Consider the following 22,334-nt stretch of genomic DNA (forward strand, 5'->3'; position numbering starts at 1 on the left):
CGAGACGTTCAAGTATCTCACGGGCCGCATCGAGGTGGAAGAAGATATCTTCTTTTTCAAGGGTCCCGCGGCAACAAGGGGGCATCCGTGGAAAATCAGGGGCGGGAAACTGCACGGGGACACCAGGAAATTCTTTTGCACTGAAAGGGTGGTTGATCGCTGGAATAGTCTTCCACTTCAGGTTATTGAGGCCAGCAGCATGCCTGATTTTAAGGCCAAATGGGATAGACACGTGGGATCTATTCACAGAGAAAGGTAGGGGAGGGTCATTGGGGTGGGCAGACTAGATGGGCCATGGCCCTTATCTGCCGTCTATTTCTATGTTTCTATTACTGGTACAGTTTTTCTCAGACTGAGCTCTGATCACCAGTCAGTCCTCGACCCCGACCAAGAAAGCAACAAGCAGATGAGAACCCAAACAAGGAAAAGCTCCTTCTAGCAGGAACCTCTCCGATCCAGGACAGAGGAAAAGCTTCTGCCGGTATCTGAAGCGGGCACTCTGTTTCAGATTTCTCGATCGCACAGTAGCTTGAGAAAGACGCGCAACAAGCGATTCCCTGGGAAACTCTAACGCTCTGACATGCAAATGATGCCAGTAACTGCATCGTGGTGGAAAAGGGGGAGGGGGATGCACCTTTCTGAACTTGGCTCTGCCCAAGCAGGAGGAGTGGCAGGAGGGCGGTAAGCCTCCGGAGGTTCCCGCTCACCATGATTCCTAGCGTTTTTCTCAGTGCACACTGGGAAGCATGGAAGCAACGAATTTGTGGGAGAAAATTTATAAGCAGCGATTTTCAGAGTTAATGGTAAGCAATAAACTTTTTTATTGGTTCAGTTCAGTACAGTACAGTAAAAGGAAAAAGTACTTTAATGATTATGCAGCCGAAAAATCGCGAATAAGCGAAACCACAGATACGGAGGGAGAAGTGTATTTCTTTTCTTCTTTTTAAATTGAAATTATATCCTATTTATACAAACTCAATACATAAAAAGAAGGAAAGCATTCCATCTTATTGCACGCAGAAATAAATGTGCTTAAAGAGGAATCCAGCAAATTTGGGAGGTGCGTTATAAAGTAATATTAACTCAAATTACAGGCATTAATGAATAAACTTAGAACTTTTTTGTTCCTAACCCCAAATCAACATTTAGAGAACAATCAAGTAATTGATACCAAATTATTTTAATTGGTTTACGCTAACTCCAGTGACCTGTACAATCCCCCCTCTCATGCTCACCTTCATCATCCTCGTTGCTTGTAATTCTAATCAATTGTAATTACTTGTTAAATCTTGTTTATTTGTTGTGAACCGCCTAGAACTCCCTGGGTATGGCGGTATACAAAAATAAAGTTATTATTATTACTAAAAAAGTTTCTAACTGAATATTTAATGTGTTTATTTATTTATTTATTTAAATATTTGTACATTGCCTAAAACCCAGGTGATTTCCAAAAAACATACAAAAGTATTGAGAGACAGTCCATATCATATGTTATAACTGCTGTCTTAACATCCTTACACCTATCCAACATCTTGTTTTTACAAAGCCGAGGTAGCGAGTACCGACATAACAAACGCAACGCAGCCCACAGGGACTGAATTGCATTTGCTGTGGAAGAATTGCTATTGTAGCTTTGTAAAAGGGGCCCATAGTGATTTTTCTTATAATCAACTAGACACAGGGAAACTTGAAGAAAAAAAAGCACCTAGGCCAGACATGGGCAACTCCGGTCCTTGAGGGCCGGAATCCAATTGGGTTTTCAGGATTTCCCCAGTGAATATGCGTTGAAAGCAGTGCATGCAAATAGATCTCATGCATATTCATTGGGGAAATCCTGAAAACCCAATTGGATTCCGTCCCTCGAGGACCGGAATTTCCCGTGTCTTACCTAGGCCCATATTCTATAAACGGTGCCTTAACTTAGGCGAACTACCGTCGCCTTAAAAATAATGGCACTAGAATCTGATGTCTAATGCCTTGAAACCCTGGCTTAGATTTCCGGCCTACATTTTCTAGAGGCGTGAATCTTTAAAAAGCGCCATCACATGATTGACACACGATCGGTGGCCACCAACAACGGTGCCGTTTAGAAAATCCGGGCCCTAATGCCAATGTTTTGGATTTAAGCTGCAGGAAAGCTTTTTTATGTATCTGAGTTGGCCTAGAAATATCTGGAAATATCATAACCACCTGTCCACAAAAAGGTAAATTTGTTTACCAAGTTTATTTAAAATTTGTTATTCCGCCTAATCAGGCTTCTAGTTGGTGTACATCAATTACAAGGGCCTGACAAAGAATAGAAGTTATTTTACAGGACTTATAAGAATAGACATTACTACAAGCAAGTTAGTACAGAGGTAAATAAAATGACTTGGACAAACTGGAACAATAGGAAAAGGGGTGAAGCTACATTCTTGAAAGGAAAGAACGAAAAAGGGGAAATACGAGAGGAAGGGGAAGAATGAGCATTAGTACAGAAGAAAAAAAAATAAGAAAAGAGAAAAAGTCATTAAAACTTCCTTAAAAGGATAGTTATAGTCCGAAGGCGTCATTGAACAAGAAGGCTTTTAATTTGGACTTGAAATAAGCCCTTAAGACTGCCAGTTTTTGCTCTTCAGAATACAAAATAACTATAAGAGTTGCTCGCTTGTTAATAAAATCTTGAGACAGTATTTCTATAATGATCGTGTTGCATTTGTGTTTGTTCAGGTAACACTGGCAGCAGTCGGTTTGGTGCCGGGATTGGTAGAGGTGGAGATGTGGGACCTGCACTCCCATGGCAGTTTGGTCCAGGACTGAGTAGCGCTTCTTACTGTAATCAAGGGTGTGCAAATTCCTGGTTGGCTGACAAGTTTTGCGATCAGGCGTGCAACGTGCTGTCCTGTGGATTTGATGCTGGTGATTGCGGACAAGGTAAGTGTTTTCTTGCAGACCCAGTTTTGAGGGATCAGAGCTCGGAATGTGTTAGAACTGGATTTCACTGTTACATTTTCCACAGGGTTTTGCAATGAATGGTTAAGGCAGATTTTCATCAGCTACCTTTTGTGGATTACTTCACAGCTTTTAGTTTTTCTACAAACACACACACACATATGTGTTTAAAGATTGGATGAGACTGAGTGGGAGATGAGCAAAACTTACCATGCCTGCACTGTTTCATTTAGTCTGGTTTTGTCCAGTATAAATCAAATCTTATTATGCGGCCAATGCACAAAGGCTTTCTGCCATTGCTTTACTTGTTCATGGAAGCAGTGACTGAAAGGCCCATGCTAATGAGCTTGGTAGTATTAAAATAAACTTATTAGCAGATTCTATGCGGTGTCCAGAATGGACGCATGGAAGACCTCTGCCAAACTACTAACAGCTCTGAGCTGTCGGTAGGGTCCCATGCTTTACTTTACTTTCAGTGCCTGATCGCTTGTTGGCTCAGGCACTGACAGGAAAGTCATAAAAGTATGCCCCCAAACCCTCCCCTAAGCCCAAGTCTTCCCCCTTCCTCCCAAACTAAAAAAAAATTCCTAGTGGTCCAGCGGATCCCTTCCAGTCCCTCCAAATTAAAAGCAAAGTTCCTGGTGGTCCAGAGGACCCCTCCTGACCAAAAAGAAAATCCTTGGTTGTCTTCCCCCAAATATTGTGTTGTGGTCTAGTGGGCCCATTGACCCTACCTGATGGTTCCAACCCATTAGTACTGGCCACAACCAATCCCTCCTCCCCAAGACCCCTACACAAATCTTCAGAAGCAGGCAGGAGGGATGCTTATTCCTTCCTGCTTCTGGGTCCACCCTCTTCAAAATGGCAGCATCTCGCTGCTGCCCATTGCATCCTGGGATGCACTGGAAGGAACTTAAGTACCATTAGGCCCCTCTCAGTGCATCCCAGGAAGCACTGGGCAGGGGTGGGGCACTGCCATTTGGAAGAGGGCAGGCCCAAAGACAGGAAGGAGTAGGTAAATGAAGGTACATGGAGGAGTCTTGGGAGAGGGGGGCAGTAGTAACTAGGAGTTTGGGCCAAGCCTGGGGCCCATTGGACCACCAGACAATTTTTTGGAGAGGGGGGTCTACTGGACCACCAGGTTTTTTTTTAGTTTAGTTTGGGGATGGGTGGGAGGGGTCCAGAATGTCTTTTTAGTTTTAGCCAGGGGAGTGGTTGGGAGGAATCCACTGAACATGCACACAAGAGCTGTGCTTACTGTACAGCTCTTGTGGGCATTCCCCAGGAATGTTCCATCTCCTTTACCTGACCAATACGCAACACTAACAACGTGCATTGGTCACAAACAACGTGCATATAATTTGCATACCATTGGTCACAAAAAAAGACAGGTATCTTTCCAGTTCTGTAGGGGAACAATGCCATAAGTTAAATATCAAAATTATGAGGATATAATTGTAGAATTCCTAAACTTATGTTTATTTGCAGTCCAAACTGTCAATAAGGTTGAGATACTAATTTTATAAAATAATGTAAAATATATATATGTATACAAGAAAGATAAACAATAATTAAAAAAAATTATATGAGCTCTGAAAAATGTATGTGCCCAGTATTATTTCAGCAGAGAGGTACCTGGTTTTCCATAATAATAATTTCATTACAATTTTCAATTGTCGTCAAAGATAACGTCTCATAACTTATCTTTAGTGTGCTGCATCAAGATCTTTTGTATTATTAGCAGTTATTCACCATTGAATCCTCTCAAATATTATTATAATTCCAGTGAACATTTCCTCAAAAGAACATTTTTTTCAAAACACAAATCAAAAGTTCCCCCCTCCAAACTTTAAATGTTATCTGGAGAAATCTTTTGAAACTTGTCAAAACAATTTGGATGCTTGACTGATCTTGCAGTAATCACAGAGAGATACTATTAAAAAGTTTACTTAATAGTTCTAAGAGGAGGAGACTAATCTAAAAAAATACTGTTCATTATAAAATATAACATAACCCCCCTCTCTCTCATAGATCACTTTGATCAGTTGTACAAGATTGTTCTTCGACATAATGAGTCTCACTACGTCGTCCCAAAAGGGGAATCATTGCCCTATTTTAGCTTTGCGGAAATAGCAAAGAGAGTTGCGGAAGGGGCCTACAGCGATAATCCAATTATACGTCACACATCTGTAGCCAACAAATGGAAAACCATTCACTTGATCATGCAAAGTGGAATGAATGCAACTGTGATCCATTTCAACCTTACTTTGCAAATGGAAAATGATGATGAGTTTAATAAGCAAATAACTGTAGAGGTTGACACTAGGGAGGTGCCAAAATCAAATACAACTGTGGCCCAGCAGCCTGACAAAAAGGATATTAAAAACACAACACTCGCCCCTGAAGCAGAAATGTTATTTGAAGACATTCCCGAAGAGAAACGTTTTCCTAAATATAAAAAACATCCAGCCAGCAGAGTAGTGGGTTTTCATGACAACCGAAGCATACCACTCGTCAATGTTTCCCTTCTTCCTGTTAATGTTCAAACTGAACTTAAGAGACTTGACTTGAAACTAGAAGTTGGTGATATCACTCTTAAAGGGTACAGTCTGTCAAAAGCCGCTCTGCTGGAACCTTTTGGGAATTTAACAGTCTTATTGGAAACAATGAATGCAACGGAGAGTCTGAATTTGGAGCAGCAACATTTGCCTGATGAGGAAGGAATCCCAGGCAATATCAGTAATAGGCAGATTCCTTATAAAGACTTATTTGGAAACAAAGTAGAAAACAGAACGTCCTTGCACGTGGAAAATACAAGTAAGGCCATGCAAAAGAATGGAGCAGCCCAGCTACAGCCCAGTTCCAAAACACAAAAGAGACTCAATATATCTGAACCTCAAGTGAAGATAGATGTGGAAAATATAGACAGTGCACTAAAAAATAAAAAAGAGCTTAAAATTGCCAAGGTGGACGTAGGCGATGATGTGATCCCTGGTAGAAAACTGCTGAATTACTATGGAGGACATGAAGGATTTTTGCCTTGGGAAAAGAAGAAATATTTCAAAGATCTTCTTGATGTGAGTATAATGCTGTCTGAGCAGAACAGAAATCCTACAAGTTAGGCATGGTTAGGTGCCGTTTATAGTATCAGCCCTCTGTGCTTATGTATTGTGATCCACAGATAGTCTTTAGGTAACTTTTCCAGGACAGCCTACAGTTCTTCTGGCTTGTCAAAGATTTCTACCATATTATTGTGGGTGATACAGTGACATAGCAAGGGTAGGAGGTGCCCGGAGCAGTGGTGCCCCCTGTGCCCTCCTCTCTGCCCCCCCCTGCAGTGGCTTTCCCTCTGACATCACTTCCTGGCTCCACGACTCAGAAGTGATTTCAGAGGTAGCCAGGCCAGCACGAGTGGCAGGCTAGAACATAAGAATTTCCGCTGCTGGGTCAGACCAGTGGTCCATTGTGCCCAGCAGTCCGCTCTCGCAGTGGCCCTTAGGTCAAAGACCAGTGCCCTATTTGAGTCTAGCCTTACCTGTGTATGTTCTGGTTCAGCAGGAACTTGTCTAACCTTGTCTTGAATCCCTGGAAGGTGCTTTCCCCTATAACAGCCTCTGAAAGAGCGTTCCAGAGTTCTACCACTCTCTGGGTGAAGAAGAACTTCCTTACGTTAGTAAGGAATCTATCCCCTTTTAACTTTAGAGAGTGCCTTCTCGTTCTCCCTACCTTGTAGAGGGTGAACAACCTATCTTTATCTACTAAGAGTAGTTGTTCGCGCTGGTGAAGATTTTAAAGAGGTATGGGGTAAGGGAGGGGGGCAAAGAAGGTAGGGTGCAAGCGTGGCATGGGGGAGCAGAGAGGTGCCAGTGCCATCACCAAGATGGCGCCTGAGGCGGTCCACGCACCCCTTTTTACTACGCCACTGGGGTGATCTATACCCTCAGGAAGTCTTTAACTGAGTGGTATAGATAACCAATATACAACAAATGTCAGTAATCCACTCACATGAAACGGTCAATATTCAATAAACTGTTAACCATTCTTATTGAACTTCTTATTTAGTCATATTTTTGAGCATATTAGTTTATGCAGGAAAAGGCCTCAGAGTTAGGGAGTACTATGCTTATGAACTCATCGGCATTCTTTGCCAGCGTAGATGTAATCAGTATACATACTCCATCCTGCAATCACTGGCCAAAAACCTGCTTAGTACATTTTTACTAATTGCATTTTTACTTTTTACTTATAATCTTTTTATCCTTTTTTTCTTTTAAACTATAACTCGTGATTAATTCACTCCACAGTGAACATCCGAATAAAGGCCATTTCACAGTTTGAAAAAACTAACAGAAATTTGCTTATCTTTAGTCTATTTAATTCTTTCGTAAATTTCATATACACTGTGCCGTCTCAGACTAACGGTTTTGATGCGGTCGGCGTTTGACAGACTGTTAGTTTGTCAGCTGCTTTAGGGCCAATTTCAGGGCACAGTGGTATCTACAAATTAAAATTAGTATAATAACTTATCAGAAGGACGTATTTTATAAAAAAAACAACAACCCAAAAAAACCCCAAAACTACCTAATTTATACTAGCAAGTGTACTTACTGCTTCTTAGTGTTCTGTCAGAGATTTTCAAACACCAGCAAGATGGCGCCAGCACATGATTTATACACCCTCAAACCTACGTCATCAATTACTCCACCCCTGCTCTTATCCTATTGGCTCTGCGAATTGAAGGTTCTAAACATCTGATGGAACATACCAGGATCTGATGGACCAAACTACATATAGGGGGTTAGTAAAAATGTTGCCATTCCATATTTTTGGTCAGCCCTTTAGGGGGATAGCATATCAAGGCTCTGTATTCATTTCTGTTCACGTTGGGCCAAATATCTTCTAAAATCCCCCCTCTTTTTCCTTTATGAACTACTTCATTCACACAGGCTCTCAGAGATTGAAAATCATGCTGATTTTCTATATAATGCCTAGCCAAAGGCGCTCCTAAAACTTGCAATTTGATGTTACTTTTATGTTTGGTAAGTCTGACATTAAAGCGCCTAGAGGTTTGACCAACATAAAGGAGCTCACATGGGCACTTAATGATATATACCACTCCGTCGGTTTTACAGTCTGAAATATATTTCAGAATATAGATTACCTTATCATGTGGATTCAGAAAATTGTCAGTACACATCATGATGTTACACATCTGACATGAGCCGCAAACGCAGTGTCCATGAAGACTATCCTGAATGTTAGAGCTTATCTCAGGAAGCATAGATGGACAGAGGATTTCTCTTAAATTCGGATTCCTCCTATAAGCTATTCGTAAATCATAGTTAGTCTGAGACGGCACAAAGTATATGAAATTTACGAAAGAATTAAAAAGACTAAAGATAAGTAAATTTCTGTTAGTTTTTTCAAACTGTGAAATGGCCTTTATTCGGATGTTCATTGTGGAATGAATTAAACACGAGTTATAGTTTAAAAGAAAAAGAAAAAAGGATAAAAAGATTATAAGTAAAAAGTAAAAATGCAATTAGTAAAAATGTACTAAGCAGGTTTTTGGCCAGTGATTGCAGGATGGAGTATGTATACCGATTACATCTACGCTGGCAAAGAATGCCGATGAGTTCATAAGCATAGTATTCCCTAACTCTGAGGCCTTTTCCTGCATAAACTAATATGCTCAAAAATATGACTAAATAAGAAGTTCAATAAGAATGGTTAAGTTTATTGAATATTGACCGTTTCATGTGAGTACATTACTGACATTTGTTGTATATTGGTGAGCTATACCCTCACAAGAAATTGTAGCCCAAACTTTCTGCTAAATCATTTGAATTTTGTGCAATATGGTGTCAGGGCATGTGCGTTTTCTGAAACCTTCATGGAAATATAGTGTTGTTTGAAAACTGCCACCCTTCAACTGGGTAAATGTATGAGCGGAAGATTGTTGTGACTATCAATACATAGTTCTCTGTTTTCAGCTACTCTTTGACATCCCTGGTCACTGCCTAGTCTTGCTTAATGGTTAAACTGGCCCTGACAGCATCTTTTATTATAGAAAAACATATACTAAAATTAATTGGAGGGTGGGGTCCATTTGGCCTTTATCTGCCATTTTGTTTCTATTAATTCACGTTTAGTGCCTAACACACTTTAGTATAAATGCCCCTACTTGAATCAAGTTTTTATATGAGTTTAATGTGTTGCTCTGGTTGTTGTTTGCTATTAAATGTCTTTTGCACAGGAAAAAGAAGCACTGGTTATGCAACTGTCTTATTTCACAAGCAGTAAATATATTGGGCGAAATTTGAAAGACACATTTGCGGATTCCCTTCGATACGTAAATAAACTTCTGAACAGCAAGTTTGGCTTCACGTCTCGAAAAGTCCCTGCTCATATGCCTCACATGGTTGACCGGATTGTAATGCAGGAACTGCAGGATATGTAAGTAGGGATGGGGGATCAATTTTTCAAATGGCCGCCGAGCAGTTAAGATAGCTGGTTCATTTTAACTGGTAATTATTAGGAACATTTAAAGAGGAACTTAACCAGCTTGGTTTTTAAGCTGAAAATTCAGTTTTGGAATTGATTTTGTTCCAGGACTGTTTTTGAAAGGTTTTGAAAAAGAGAATTACCGTAGTCCAATTTATTAATTATAGCTGCATGTAATACCGTAGATTGTGCTGATTAATGAGATATATGAAAAGTAAAAAAAGAACGGCATGCACTAACGATTTAATTCATCATAAATATTGTTTTTCTTAATTCTAAAACTCCACAAAGTATCCTCAGTTTCCTAAAAGTGTTTCTCAACTCGGTCCTACAGTACCCCCTTGCCAGTCAAGTTTTCAGGATATCCACATTGAGTTTGCATAAACTTGATTTGCATGCACTTCCTCCATTACATGCAAATGTCTTTCATGCATATTCATTGTGGATATCTTGAAAATCTGACTGGCAAGAGGTACTCCAAGACCGAGTTGAGAAACAGTGTCCTAAAACAGCTTCTAACCACAGAAGGAATCTACTTCTCCATTTTCAAGGCACTCTCCAGAAAACTTCCTAAAATTCAGATCACACTTTGCTGTCCTAACTTGACACCATTTATCTGTGCCCAGCGTCTGCGCTACTTTTACTGCATGTACCACTTGGGCACTGCTCTTCACGCAGTGGTAAATAACATGAGAGATCCCATGCTATCTGATGCCAGACCAATAAGGAAAAAATACTGCCCTGGCAGCATACCTCTCCCAATCTGTTCCTCCCCACTCTCAATAAGCCTCCACAATCTGATTCCTACTTTCAATCCCCCACCCTATCTGAACTCCCCTTTCAAAATGCCCCTTCAACCTGAATGATCAGCTGAAGGTATATCCTACATAAAGCCCCTCTTCCTCACACCATATCAAGCCCCCACATCCCTGGGACTTACTGGAGCTTGGGGGGGGGAGGTTAGTTCATTCCTGGTGGTCTAGGGATACAGGGCAGAAGTGGTCCACTTTAAGTGGTTCTTTCTCCTGTATTAGGCCTAGTGTGTTTGGTAACCAAATTTCCATTATTTGTCATGATATTAGTTAGTTAGTTGTATTTACGAGGGGGGTGCTGAAAAGTCCTCAGCCCAACCAACTTCCTAAATTCTGAGTTATTTTGCCACTGTAGCTGAATGCCAATTTGTAGAATTGTAATGCTAATTTTTGACATTGTTTCAGAACCATGTCAATGAAAAGTGTAGAATTTTCAAGTGTGGAACTCTGAGCAATCATGAAGTTCCTATTCCTTCATAAGAAAACTCCAAAGGAAATCCATGAATGTGTGATGTAAACACTGAGTGACAAATACCCATCATACTCCACAGTGAAGTAGTGGTGTACAAACTTTCCGTGTGGAGATTTTGAGACTGAAGATGCAACAAGGTTTGGGAAGCCTCAAATGGTGGCCACTCATGAAAGTGTTGACCATGTCCATGACCTGATTTTGGTATATCAGTGAATATCGGCTAAAACAATTGCTGAGACACTACGAACATCCAGGGAACGTGTTAAGTATAGAATCCATAAGCAGCTAGGTATGCAGAAGCTGTCGCCAAGTGAGTACCCAAATGTTTGAATGCTGACGAGAAATGATGTCAAGTGGACACTTTTTCAAGTTGATTTTGCAGCATTTTCAGTGAGCTGGTTTCTGCTTTTTGGAAAGACTTATTGTTGATGAAACATGATTATATGATTATATCACTATGATCCTGAGACAAAACAGTCCATGCAATGATGGTACTCAGGTTCTCCAAGGCCAAGGAAATTCAAGACCCAAAAGTCAGCAAGAAAAAAAAAAAAAGGAATAGAGGGGTACAGATAGAGGACTACTACACAGGCCCTAGACCTAATGGGCCACTGCGCGAGCGGACTGCTGGGCGCGATGGACCCAGCAAAGGCACTTCTTATGTTCTTAATGACTGACTGTCTTCCAAGTGGGCCAAACTACTGTAACTTGCTGTGTCGATTAAAGGAGTGATTGAAAAGGAAAAAGGAGAGGGAAGCTGTGGAAAAGAGTTCTCTTTTTGCAAGACAATGCATCTGCTCGCAAGGCTGGCAAAACGATGCATGTTTTGACGCAGATGGGGTTTCAGTGTACAGACCATCCACCCTACTCACCAGATCTTGCTCCATCTGCCAATATTTCCTGTTTCTAAATTTTAAGAGTTTGAAAGGGTGATTCAGAGATGATTGCAGCAGCAGAGCAGTATTCCAGTGACCAGACATCAAAGTATTTTTTGGAAGGGTTACAGAAAATTCAGACCCAATGTGCCAAGAGTGTTGAACTTAGGGGTGAATATATAGAATAAATTGCAAGTTTTATGGCTCCATGTCATTCCCTTCGTGGTTGGGCTGAGAACTTTTCAGCACAGCCTCATAAAATAAAAAATCCATACCAAGTGTGCCACAAAATAATAAGCGTATGTCCAAATTTTTCTATCTGGCACTCAGAACTGCATGAAGAGCTAGAGAGATCAAAAACTGATGAGCAGAAGATAAACAGAATATCACAGGAACAAAAAATAATATTCAAAGGAACATCAATTAAATGCTTTTAAACTTCATAATAGTCAAAAGAAGTGGGAGTAAAACCACCCAGAAACAGCAATGAAATCAGCCATTACAATCTAAACGCAATCTAATGGAGAAGAAAAAAAAGTTACCATATGAAATGTCAAAAGTTTTTACCATGGTGCAAATAGAGATACACTACAGTAAAACTTATACAAAATAAATGTGATATAAAACTCAATAAATGTGAGATAAGAAGTAGGCATAAAGGGCTTGATTTTTATAAATGACACCTAACTCAGTAGGTGCCACTGAAAACGACACCTATCGCATGTTATTCAGTTAGGCTATCAAATCAATGTATATAGTTAATGACCCCTATGGGAAGAGTATCACAATCGCCAAAAAAAGTGGAGAAAGAGAGACCTCAGAAAAATGATCTCACATTAAATAGCACATTAAATCATACAGTCATTGGCCTCTCAAAAAACTCCACCAACCAGACAGCTTCAAATCTATCATTCAATAAAGATTGCAAAATGTTCTTCTTCCACAAAGAAGTACTGTTGGACAAATCCCAACATAAGAAAAAAAATCCTCTCTGGTGTAAGGAAGCGATCCCCAAATCCAAGTTTTACAATCCAGACTCGACAGCGGCCCTGTTTTGCCCACAGCTATCTCAAAGAGTCCTGGCCTCAGTGCTCCTCACAAAAACACAACACACGAGAAAAATAATAAAGAAAATTTTTAAAAGAAAGAAAATGTCTCTTTAATGACTCACCAGGGGTCATTAACTATATACATTGATTTGATATTCTGATATTTATATATAGTTTGGTTCTTTTGATATTCATATTCAAAGTTAGGCGCCATTTGTGGAATCTTGAGTTAGGCATCACTAGGCGTCTACAACTTAGGCGCTGGTATATTAGGCTAGAGCTTTCTTGACCTAAAGTACCAGAGTCTAAGGTAGACGCCTAGCAGTGCCTTACTCTGGCCATAACCATGCCTACTTTTCAGGTAGGCACTTCAGTGTACATGCCTACATGGTGCCTACTGATGTAGGTGCCTACTTGAAAATTTTTTTAAATTGGTTTTTAATGACACTGTTCGATTAACAGCGTTGATTGAACCAATTTTTAAAAATGAAGTTTCGTGCCTACATCAGTAGACGTCCTGATTTAGGCGCCTTCTGGTAGGTGCCATTTATCAAATCTGGGCCAAATTGCCCTCGTGTTGAACACCAGCATAATGAATAGCACCTGTTTCTGTGTCTACTGAAATACAGAACTTCTCTTTGTTCTCTGAGCAGGTACCCTGCAGAATTTGATAAGACGTCAACTCATAAAGTACGCCACTCGGAAGACATGCAGTTTGCCTTCTCCTATTTCTATTATCTCATGAGTGCAGTTGCACCACTGAACATATCCCTAGTTTTTGATGAAGTAGATACAGATAAATCTGGTGTGTTGTCTGATAGGGAGATTCGCACATTGGCTACAAGAATCCATGAGTTGCCGCTGAACCTACAGGTATGTTGTGCTGGAGGTATAAAGAATGTGATAAATAGAAAGACATAAGCCAGCTCAAAAAGAGGGAAGGAGTAGCCTAATGGTTAGAAAAATGGGCTGACAACCAGGGAAGCCAGGGTTTAAATCCCATTGATGCTTCTTGTGAAGTTGAACAAATCACTTAACCCCCCACTGTGTCTAGAGCTAGCATATTTTCGTGTGTAGGTCCTCGGGAGTGGAATAAGTTTCTGGGATATTTACAACTGCAAACAAGTTTGAGTTGTTTTAAGAAAATGTTGAAGAAACACCACTTCTGTAAGATGAAATATGAGACTTGATCTATAGTTTTTGATGTGAGGCGCTGGTAACCTCTTTGTAATTTTAGGAGGCTTTACATTATCACTATTATGTTTTATTGATGTTCGATTTGTTGTATTGTATGTGATTCTGTTTGTATATGTACTCTATTGTGACCCGCCTTGGGAAGCGTGGGATATAAATAAATACTAATAGTCATTTCTATAGCGCTACTAGACATACGCATCATTGTCTCAGATAAAAACTTAGGTTACAGGTTCTTCAAGGACAGAGAGATGTTTGTTTATTGAGAGCTTAATCATAAGGCATATGAGGACAGACTTAAAGATCTCGATCTGTATACTTTGGAGGAAAGGCGGGAGAGGGGAGATATGATAGAGACGTTTAAATACCTATGTAATGTAAATGTGCATTAGTCGAGTCTCTCTCATTTGAAAGGAAACTCTGCAATGAGAGGGCATAGGATGAAGTTAAGAGGTGATAGGCTCCGGAGTAATCTAAGGAAATACTTTTTTACAGAAAGGGTGGTAGACGCATGGAACAGTCTCCCAGAAGAGGTGGTGGAGACAGAGACTGTGTCTGAATTCAAAAGGGCCTGGGATAAGCACATGGGATCTCTCGGAGAAAGAGATGATGGTTGCTGCGGATGGGCAGACTAGATGGGCCATTTGGCCTTTATCTGCCATCATGTTTCTACATGCATCCCTGAAAGTTCTAGTTTCCTCTCTCTGTCAACTTCATAATGTCAGTTGAAGTAGTCTGAGAAAAGGACCATCTCTATCCCTTCCTGTAATTGAATGTAACTCTCCTTGAGCTGCTGCTTACTGAAAAGTGTGATATAATTCTTTTCTCTTTCCCATATTTCATGCCTTTGGGAGAAATTCTTTGAGTATGATTAAAAGTGTATAGTTTTGTGTGTGTGTGATGGTTAAATAGAAACCTAAATTTAGAAAAGATAATTTTTGTAACATCTGCGGCAGATCACTCATAAGTTACACAAATTTTAAAAGGGAAAATATGTGCTTACTTATGATTTCTTCAAAAATTAAATTTGTGGAATCTAACACACGTTTATACACGCTCCCAGACACAAATTTGCCAGTTCGTTTAATGCACTTTTACTTGCATAACTGCAAACCTTTCCCAAACCCCGCTCCTAGGAATGCTTCTGACAAGGGTATATGTGCATAAGCTTAGGTTCCTATACTGGATTGGCAGTAGAGGAGAAGGGTATAGTTAGGAGACACCTGACGAGCGGAGTTCCCGGGAGGGATATGAGAGCAGTTGAAAAAATATTTGTCAGTGCTTTTTTTTATAGGGTTTGATTTGTCCTGTGTGAGGAATCGCTGTGCATTTAAAATCTTAGATGATTTGTTCCTTTCTTGTGCTGTTTTAGCTGATATGTATGTGGATATTTTGGATACCGCCTAGGAATTAGATAGTATAGAAACTTTTTAAATAAATATACTACCCCTGACAATTTTATAACTATTTTGCATGAAAACACCTATCAAAATGACTAGGGATGGGCTGTCATTTGCAACAAGATAGGAAATATCGGTTACCAGATGAAAATGAAAAAGAGCACACTAGTACACACTCTTGATGACATTCATTCCAGAACAGAAAAAAAAGTTAAAAATTAAAATGAACATGCCTGTAAACCACACGAGAAATGACAAAAGTTTTCTGGTTGCCCTTGCCTAAAAATCACCTCCTAAGGCCAGCTTTCTTAGTATAATATTGGCAGTGTTAGTATAGCTCAGTCATGTGTTATAGTTAGCGAGTAGGTATGTTTTTACACACTTGTAGTTATTCTGTGTTTGTTTCTGCTGACAGGATTTGACAGGACTGGAGCACATGTTAATAAATTGTTCTAAAACACTTCCTGCCAATGTCACCCAGACTTGGGAACTGCCACCAACTCATGAAGCATATTATGACCCCAGCCTGGTAAGGAAGAAACGGGGTTTCCATACTGTTTTACTTCTTCTATCTGCACATTACATTAACCTTGAAGAGACAATCCCTGCTTGACAGAGCTTACAATCTAATCAGACAGATAAACAGGACAATTGGGGTAAGGAACTACAGAGGGAGTGACAAAATAAATGTGGTATTTTACAGGTGGGTTGGATTAGGAGTTAAAAGCAGCATCGAAAAGTGGTCTTTTAGCCTGGATATGAACACTGCCAGAGACAAAGTTTGATGTACTGACTCAAGTAGTCCGTTCTAGGCATATGGTGCAGCAAGATAGAATGGATGGATTCTGGAATTGGCAGTAGAGGAGAAGGGTACAGTTAGGAGAAACTTACTTACTTTTGCTCAACTGCATACTGTATTTGCACTGGATTACAGTTCTCTCCCTTAAGTTGGTAAACCATTTACTTAAAGGCATATTGTTCCTTTATTGGCTGAAGATGGTATTGACCTTGTGTTGATAATTTATTGTTATTTAGGTCAGATATTGTATTATTGAAGTGGTATCTTACAAGGTACCCTTGTATTTCTCGGGGGCTGTTGAAGGGCTCCATGTGCTTGGACATCCACTACTCATTCATTGTTGCTATGCTGATGCCTTATCATCATATGTTTCTTACCAGTTTTTCTTTTTTCTGGTTTAATATTATAACTTTGTTCTTATATTACTGGTTTCTTGTAAGCTGCATACTTACTCATTTTGGTGTCACAAAGTATTTACCTAGAATGCAGTATTCTTTTTACATATACTACACCCCCGTGAGGTGCCTCTTTATGAGACTGCCTTCTTATGCGTTTAGTCTCCCTCAATGTTAAGGGTTTAAATAACCCAATTAAAAGAACCAGATTGATGGGTTATTTAGGTTCTGTGGATACAGATATGATTCTCCTTCAAGAAACCCATTTGAGTCTTTTGACTTGCACAGATTAGGTAACAATAAATTTAAACTTATAGCTTCCTCGCCAGCAATGAAGGTAAAAAATGGAGTGGCCATTCTACTAAAAAAAAACCTTCTTTCCTCCTATTATAATTAGGCAATCCAATGATAACCAGGGTAGGTGGACCTTTACAGAATTGTCTATTAACAATATTGCTTATATCATATTTAACCTGTATGCTCCAAACATTGTTTCCCCAGATTTTTTTCATTCAGTAGCTACAGAAATTGCTAATTCAGGGCAAAAACATATCATAATAGGTGGAGACAATAAAATAGCCCTTACAGATATACCACATCTCACATGATAATCACTGATATTAAAAAATCCTTTGGTTTACTTGACCCTTGGAGGTTATTGCAGCCAAAGAAAAGGATTTTACTTTTTTTTCACCCCCGCATAATAGCTACTCTCGTATCGATTTCTCTTTAATCTCATCCTTATTAATGTCGATATTCTCAGCAGAACAATTTCAGACCATTCAGCCATTTCTCTTTACTTGGATAACTTATCGCCTACTTCTACAAAACCTCCTTTTCCTGTTTCTATAGGATGAAAAATTCATACTCTTTTCTTTGGGAAAAAATATCAGAATACTTCTCCCTTAATAAAGAATCTGATTACAAACCTGATAAATGGGATGCTTTTAAAGCAACCATAAGAGGACACAATCAGCTATTCAATAGGCAAAAAACAGAGAACGTAGAAAACCTCAATTTCCCTTAGAAGCTGAAATCAAAAACTTAGAGAATGAATACTTAACCACTCCCTCTCCACAACTATATACCAAACTTCAAACATTAAAATATTCATTTAATACTATATTGATTACCAAAGCTCTCCATCTCATGAATCTGCGCAACTCTAAGTTCTATGCTGAAAATAATAAAGCTAGTCACACACTTGCACAATATTTAAAGTCTAAAATGAATAGAAATAGAGTTTCCATGTTAGTCGACTCACATAACAATTCATATGTCTCAGATCCAGATATTGCTTATCAATTTCAAACCTTTTATACACATGTCTATACACCAGAAATTCAATTCTCTGAGTCCATATTTCATAATTATACTAAGAATTTCACACATCCTAGTGTATCTAGTGATCACAACTCCCTTGTGGAAAAAAAATATCCAATCTGAAGACACCCTTAAGTTATAAGGAGGCTTCCTAAAGGTAAAGCTCCTGGAAACGATGGTCTAAACATAGAATTTTACCATGCATTTTCTGATCTTTTAATCGCTAAACGAGAATATTTGTACAATGCTATGATTCAGAGAAATCCTGTATGGTAGGGGGTCAGGAACCTATGGCTCACGAGCCAGATGTGACTCTTTTGATGGCTGCATCTGGCTCGCTGCCAACGTGACACTCTGACTTCCGGGGGCGGAGCCAAGGACAGCGGCCGCACACACTACGAGCTCCTCTGCTACAGCGGAGAAAAATCTTCTCCAAGACGTGCACTGCAGCAGAGGACACCCGAGCAGATCTACCCAGACCATTGGGGACATTCTGCTGGTCACCCGGAAGCGGAAGCCGCCGACACAGAGCCGGATCGGATCTGAGCCAGGACGGGGACAGCGGCGGCCATCTTCCGACACTCTGCACAGTGTGGCACTTCCCAACTGCAGATTCTAGCCTGGACCGCAGCAAGCTATACCATTGAAGGGGAAAAGTTGCGAGTGTGCCTACTTCATTTGTTGTTGCTCCAGAACCCCCCCATATCTCCCCAGTGTCCCTCTGTGACTATATGAATGCATGGGAACGATCCTTGGCTGGGGCTTGATTGATGCACGCAGAAGAAAACATCATCTTTCCGCTGAGTGCAGGCCATGCCCTCCTCTGCATCGCATCCGGCATCCTTGGGACCCACCCTACCTTGCCCCGCAGCATCCGTGGCCGAACGGGCCTGAAGCCGCATCGTCCTTCACAGGCAGCCCCAAATCGAGGCTCCGGCTTCCCATCCCACATGCTAAACCCGCAATTGGCTACCCTGCCTTCATTACCTCTGCCCTGCCCCACAGACCACTACCTGGGGTGGTATCCTCCTCACCTCAGTCAGCTAGCTAATTTCAGAAACCCTTTTATTGAAGAAGATGGCTAAAAGAAAAAAAGATGAGGAGTATCGTACTTTTCAGCAGGAATGGACAGAGGAATTCGCCTTTGTGGAGAGAGTAGGTTCTGCAGTGTGTCTAATATGCAATGATAAAATTGCATCGATGAAACGGTCAAATATAAAGCGGCATTTCGACACATGCCATACTACATGTGCATTAAAATATCCTGCGGGGGATAGCAGAAATAAAGCATATCAAGAGCTACTGTGCAGAGTGCAAGCTAGTCAGCAGCAACTTCGTGTTTGGACCCAACAAGGTGACTGGAATTTGGCTAGCTTTGCTGGTGCTTTAGCAATTGTGAGAAATGGAAAGCCATTCACAGATTGGGAGTATGCTAAAACATTCATGCTTGATGTTGCCAATGAACGTTTTGACGACTTTTCAGATAAAGACAAGATAAACGAATAAAAGACATGCCTGTGTCAGCAAGAACTGTTCACGATCGTACCATCATGATGGCAAATCAAATTGAGGCAACACAAGTGAAGGACATAAATGCAGCACCATTCTTTTCTCTTGCTTTGGATGAGTCAACAGACGTAAGCCATTTATCCCAGTTCAGCGTGATTGCAAGATATGCTGTCAGTGACACACTACGTGAGGAAAGTCTTGCTGTTTTGCCTATGAAAGGAACAACAAGAGGGGAAGGATTTATTCAAGTCTTTCACTGAGCTCGCTAAAGAACAAAATCTACCGATAGATAAACTTATTTCGGTGTGTACTGATGGTGCTCCATGCATGGTGGGGAAAAACAGAGGATTCGTAGCGCTTCTTTGTGAACATGAAAAAAGACCCATCCTAAGTTTTCACTGCATCCTACATCAGGAGGCGCTTTGTGCTCAGATGTATAGTGAGCAGCTTGGTGAGGTGATGTCGCTGGTCATTCAGGTGGTCAATTTTATTGTTGCCCGAGCTTTAAATGATCGCCAGCTTAAAACACTGCTGGATGAAGTTGGGAATAATTATCCTGGTCTGCTTCTGCACAGCAATGTGCGTTGGTTGTCAAGAGGTTGGTTCAGCCGTTTCGCGGCTTGTCTGAGCGAAATCCAGACTTTTCTTGAAATGAAAAACGTTGAGCATCCTGAGTTAGTTAACACTGAGTGGCTCCTGAAGTTCTACTATCTCGTGTACATGACTCAACATCTGAACCAGCTCAATGTGAAAATGCAAGGCGTTGGAAATACAGTCTTATCTCTTCAACAAGTAGTGTTTGCATTTGAAAACAAGCTAGAACTCTTCATCGCCGACATTGAAACAGGTTGTTTACTACACTTTGAAAAACTGGGAAAGTTTAAAGATGCATGCACAGAAAGTGACCCTGCTCAACATCTTGATCTTCAGCAGCTAGCAGGCTTCACATCTAATCTCCTGCAGTCATTCAAAGCGCGCTTTGGAGAATTTCGTGAGCGCGCTCGTCTTTTTAAGTTCATCACCCATCCACATGAGTTTGCAGTGGACAGCGCCGACCTGAGTTACATCCCCGGTGTCTCCGTCAGAGATTTTGAGCTCCAAGCTGCTGACCTGAAGGCCTCAGACATGTGGGTGAATAAGTTCAAGTCACTGAATGAAAATTTGGAAAGACTTTGCACGACAGCAAGCAGAGTTGGCGAGCAAACACAAGTGGGGAGAAATGAAAAAACTTCAAACCACAGACCAGCTGATTGTCAAAACTTTCCGTCACATACCACACACTGCAGCGTGTGACTATTGCTGTACTGACAATGTTTGGCTCTACGTATGCATGTGAGCAGTCTTTCTCACATCTAAAGAACATTAAGACCAACCTACGATCACGTTTAACGGATGGAAGTCTCAACACCTGCATGAAACTTAATCTCACCACGTATCAACCAGACTAGAAAGACATCAGCAAAACCATGCAGCACCAGAAGTTGCATTAATGGTAAGAACTACTTTATTCATCATTGGTTAGCAACAGCATAACAACGTTATTAAAAAGAATTCAGAGACTTCTTGTACTTTAAAAGTGTTGATCTTACATAAAATGCACACACTTACTTGTATTTAGTTTTAAATATATTATATGGCTCTCACGGAATTACATTTTAAAATATGTCGTGTTTATGACTCTCTCAGCCAAAAAGGTTCCTGACCCCTGCTGTAGGGGCTCTTTCTTGGACTCGACTATAAAGCACAGTTACTTACCGTAACAGTTGTTATCCAGGGACAGCAGGCAGCTATTCCACGGAGCCTGGATGCGGACAGCCTCACAAGCAGATTTGCTTGTAGAAATGTAGAAGTTTCGAGTCAGCTGCACCACGCATGTGCGAGTGCCTTCCCGGCCAGCGCAGGGCAAGTCTCCTCAGTTTAGATAGCTAGCAAAGAAGCCAACCAGGGGAAGTGGGTGGGTTGTGAAAATAGCTGCCTACTGTCCCTGGATAACAACTGTTACGGTAAGTAACTGTGCTTTATCCCAAGACAAGAAGGCAGCCTATTCTCACATATGGGTGACCTCCAAGCTAACCAGAATGGGATGGTGGGAGTGTTGGCAACATAGGAGAATAAATTTTGTAATACTGTCTGGCCAAAATGGCCATCCCGTCTGGAGAAAACATCCAGACAATAGTGAGAAGTGAAAGTATGAACCGAGGACCAGGTAGCAGCTTTGCAAATTTCCTCAATAGGTGTAGATCTGAGGAAAGCCACTGAAGCTGCCATTGCTCTGACTTTGTGGGCTGTGACTCAACTCTGTAGTTGTAATCCAGCCTGGGCGTAGCAGAAAGAGATACAAGCAGCCATCCAGTTGGAGATGGTACGCTTAGAGATTGGATGTCCCAACTTGTTTGGATCGAAGGAGATAAAAAGTTGAGCAGTTATCCCAGGACAAGCAGGCAGGTATTCTAACTATTGGGTGACGTGATCCAACGGAGCCCCAATGAGGACGCTTCTTTGAAGAAAACTTGAAGTTTCGAGTCGCCCGCACTGCGCATGCGCGAGTGCTTTCCCGCCTGATGCAGCGGGCGTGTCTCCTCAGTTCTTAGTTTTCCACGGAGCCGAAAAGTCCGTCTTCGACTCTCTGCGCAAAGTTCCTTCGCTTGTGCCTTCTAAGTCCGCGGTTTTGATTTTAATTGATCGTAATCGCTGATTTTCATCGTGTTTTATTGTTTTAAAAAAAAAAAATTTCTTCGTACCGTTCGACCGGGCAGGCCACGTGGCCGCAGTCCCGCGGCTTCGATCTTGCGGCAGAGCTTATTCGGCCTATGTCCCGGCCTATCACTGGTTTTAAAAAGTGTGACAAGTGCCAGCGCGCGATTTCGCTAACGGACCCTCATCGACACTGTGTTCGGTGTCTCGGGCTTGACCACATCCCAAAATCGTGCTGGCCTTGCTCCACTGCGAAAAAATGTGATGAAGAGGCGAGGAATGGAGTGTCCATTCGTGAGGTTGCAGAAGACGACTCAATTTGTCCGCCAAACAGTTTTTCGCCCCTTGGATGTAGACAGCTTTGAGGAAGGTGTTGT

At 41.0% G+C, this 22,334-nt stretch overlaps 1 protein-coding gene across 5 annotated transcripts in view; it reads left to right on the plus strand.

Annotated features, from left to right (window-relative positions):
• The window catches only part of GNPTAB (N-acetylglucosamine-1-phosphate transferase subunits alpha and beta), a 145,446-nt gene that overhangs the window by 61,513 nt on the left and 61,599 nt on the right, over positions 1-22,334 (plus strand). For 4 of the 5 annotated variants that reach the window (XR_004540199.1, XR_004540201.1, XM_033953309.1 and 1 more), the window contains exons 12-16: positions 2,710-2,913; positions 4,963-6,008; positions 9,188-9,387; positions 13,297-13,516; positions 15,653-15,766. Coding sequence is in view for 2 of the 5 variants with exons in the window: in XM_033953309.1 (XP_033809200.1) it covers positions 2,710-2,913; positions 4,963-6,008; positions 9,188-9,387; positions 13,297-13,516; positions 15,653-15,766 (1,784 nt within the window). In the remaining 3 variants the exon portion in view is untranslated. Of the gene's footprint in view, positions 1-2,709; positions 2,914-4,962; positions 6,009-9,187; positions 9,388-13,296; positions 13,517-15,652; positions 15,767-20,741; positions 20,744-22,334 lie in introns of all 5 variants that reach the window. The other variant, XR_004540200.1, reaches the window with a different exon arrangement.

The sequence above is a fragment of the Geotrypetes seraphini genome, chromosome 7 (assembly GCF_902459505.1).
Source record: "Geotrypetes seraphini chromosome 7, aGeoSer1.1, whole genome shotgun sequence".
NCBI lineage: Eukaryota > Metazoa > Chordata > Amphibia > Gymnophiona > Dermophiidae > Geotrypetes > Geotrypetes seraphini.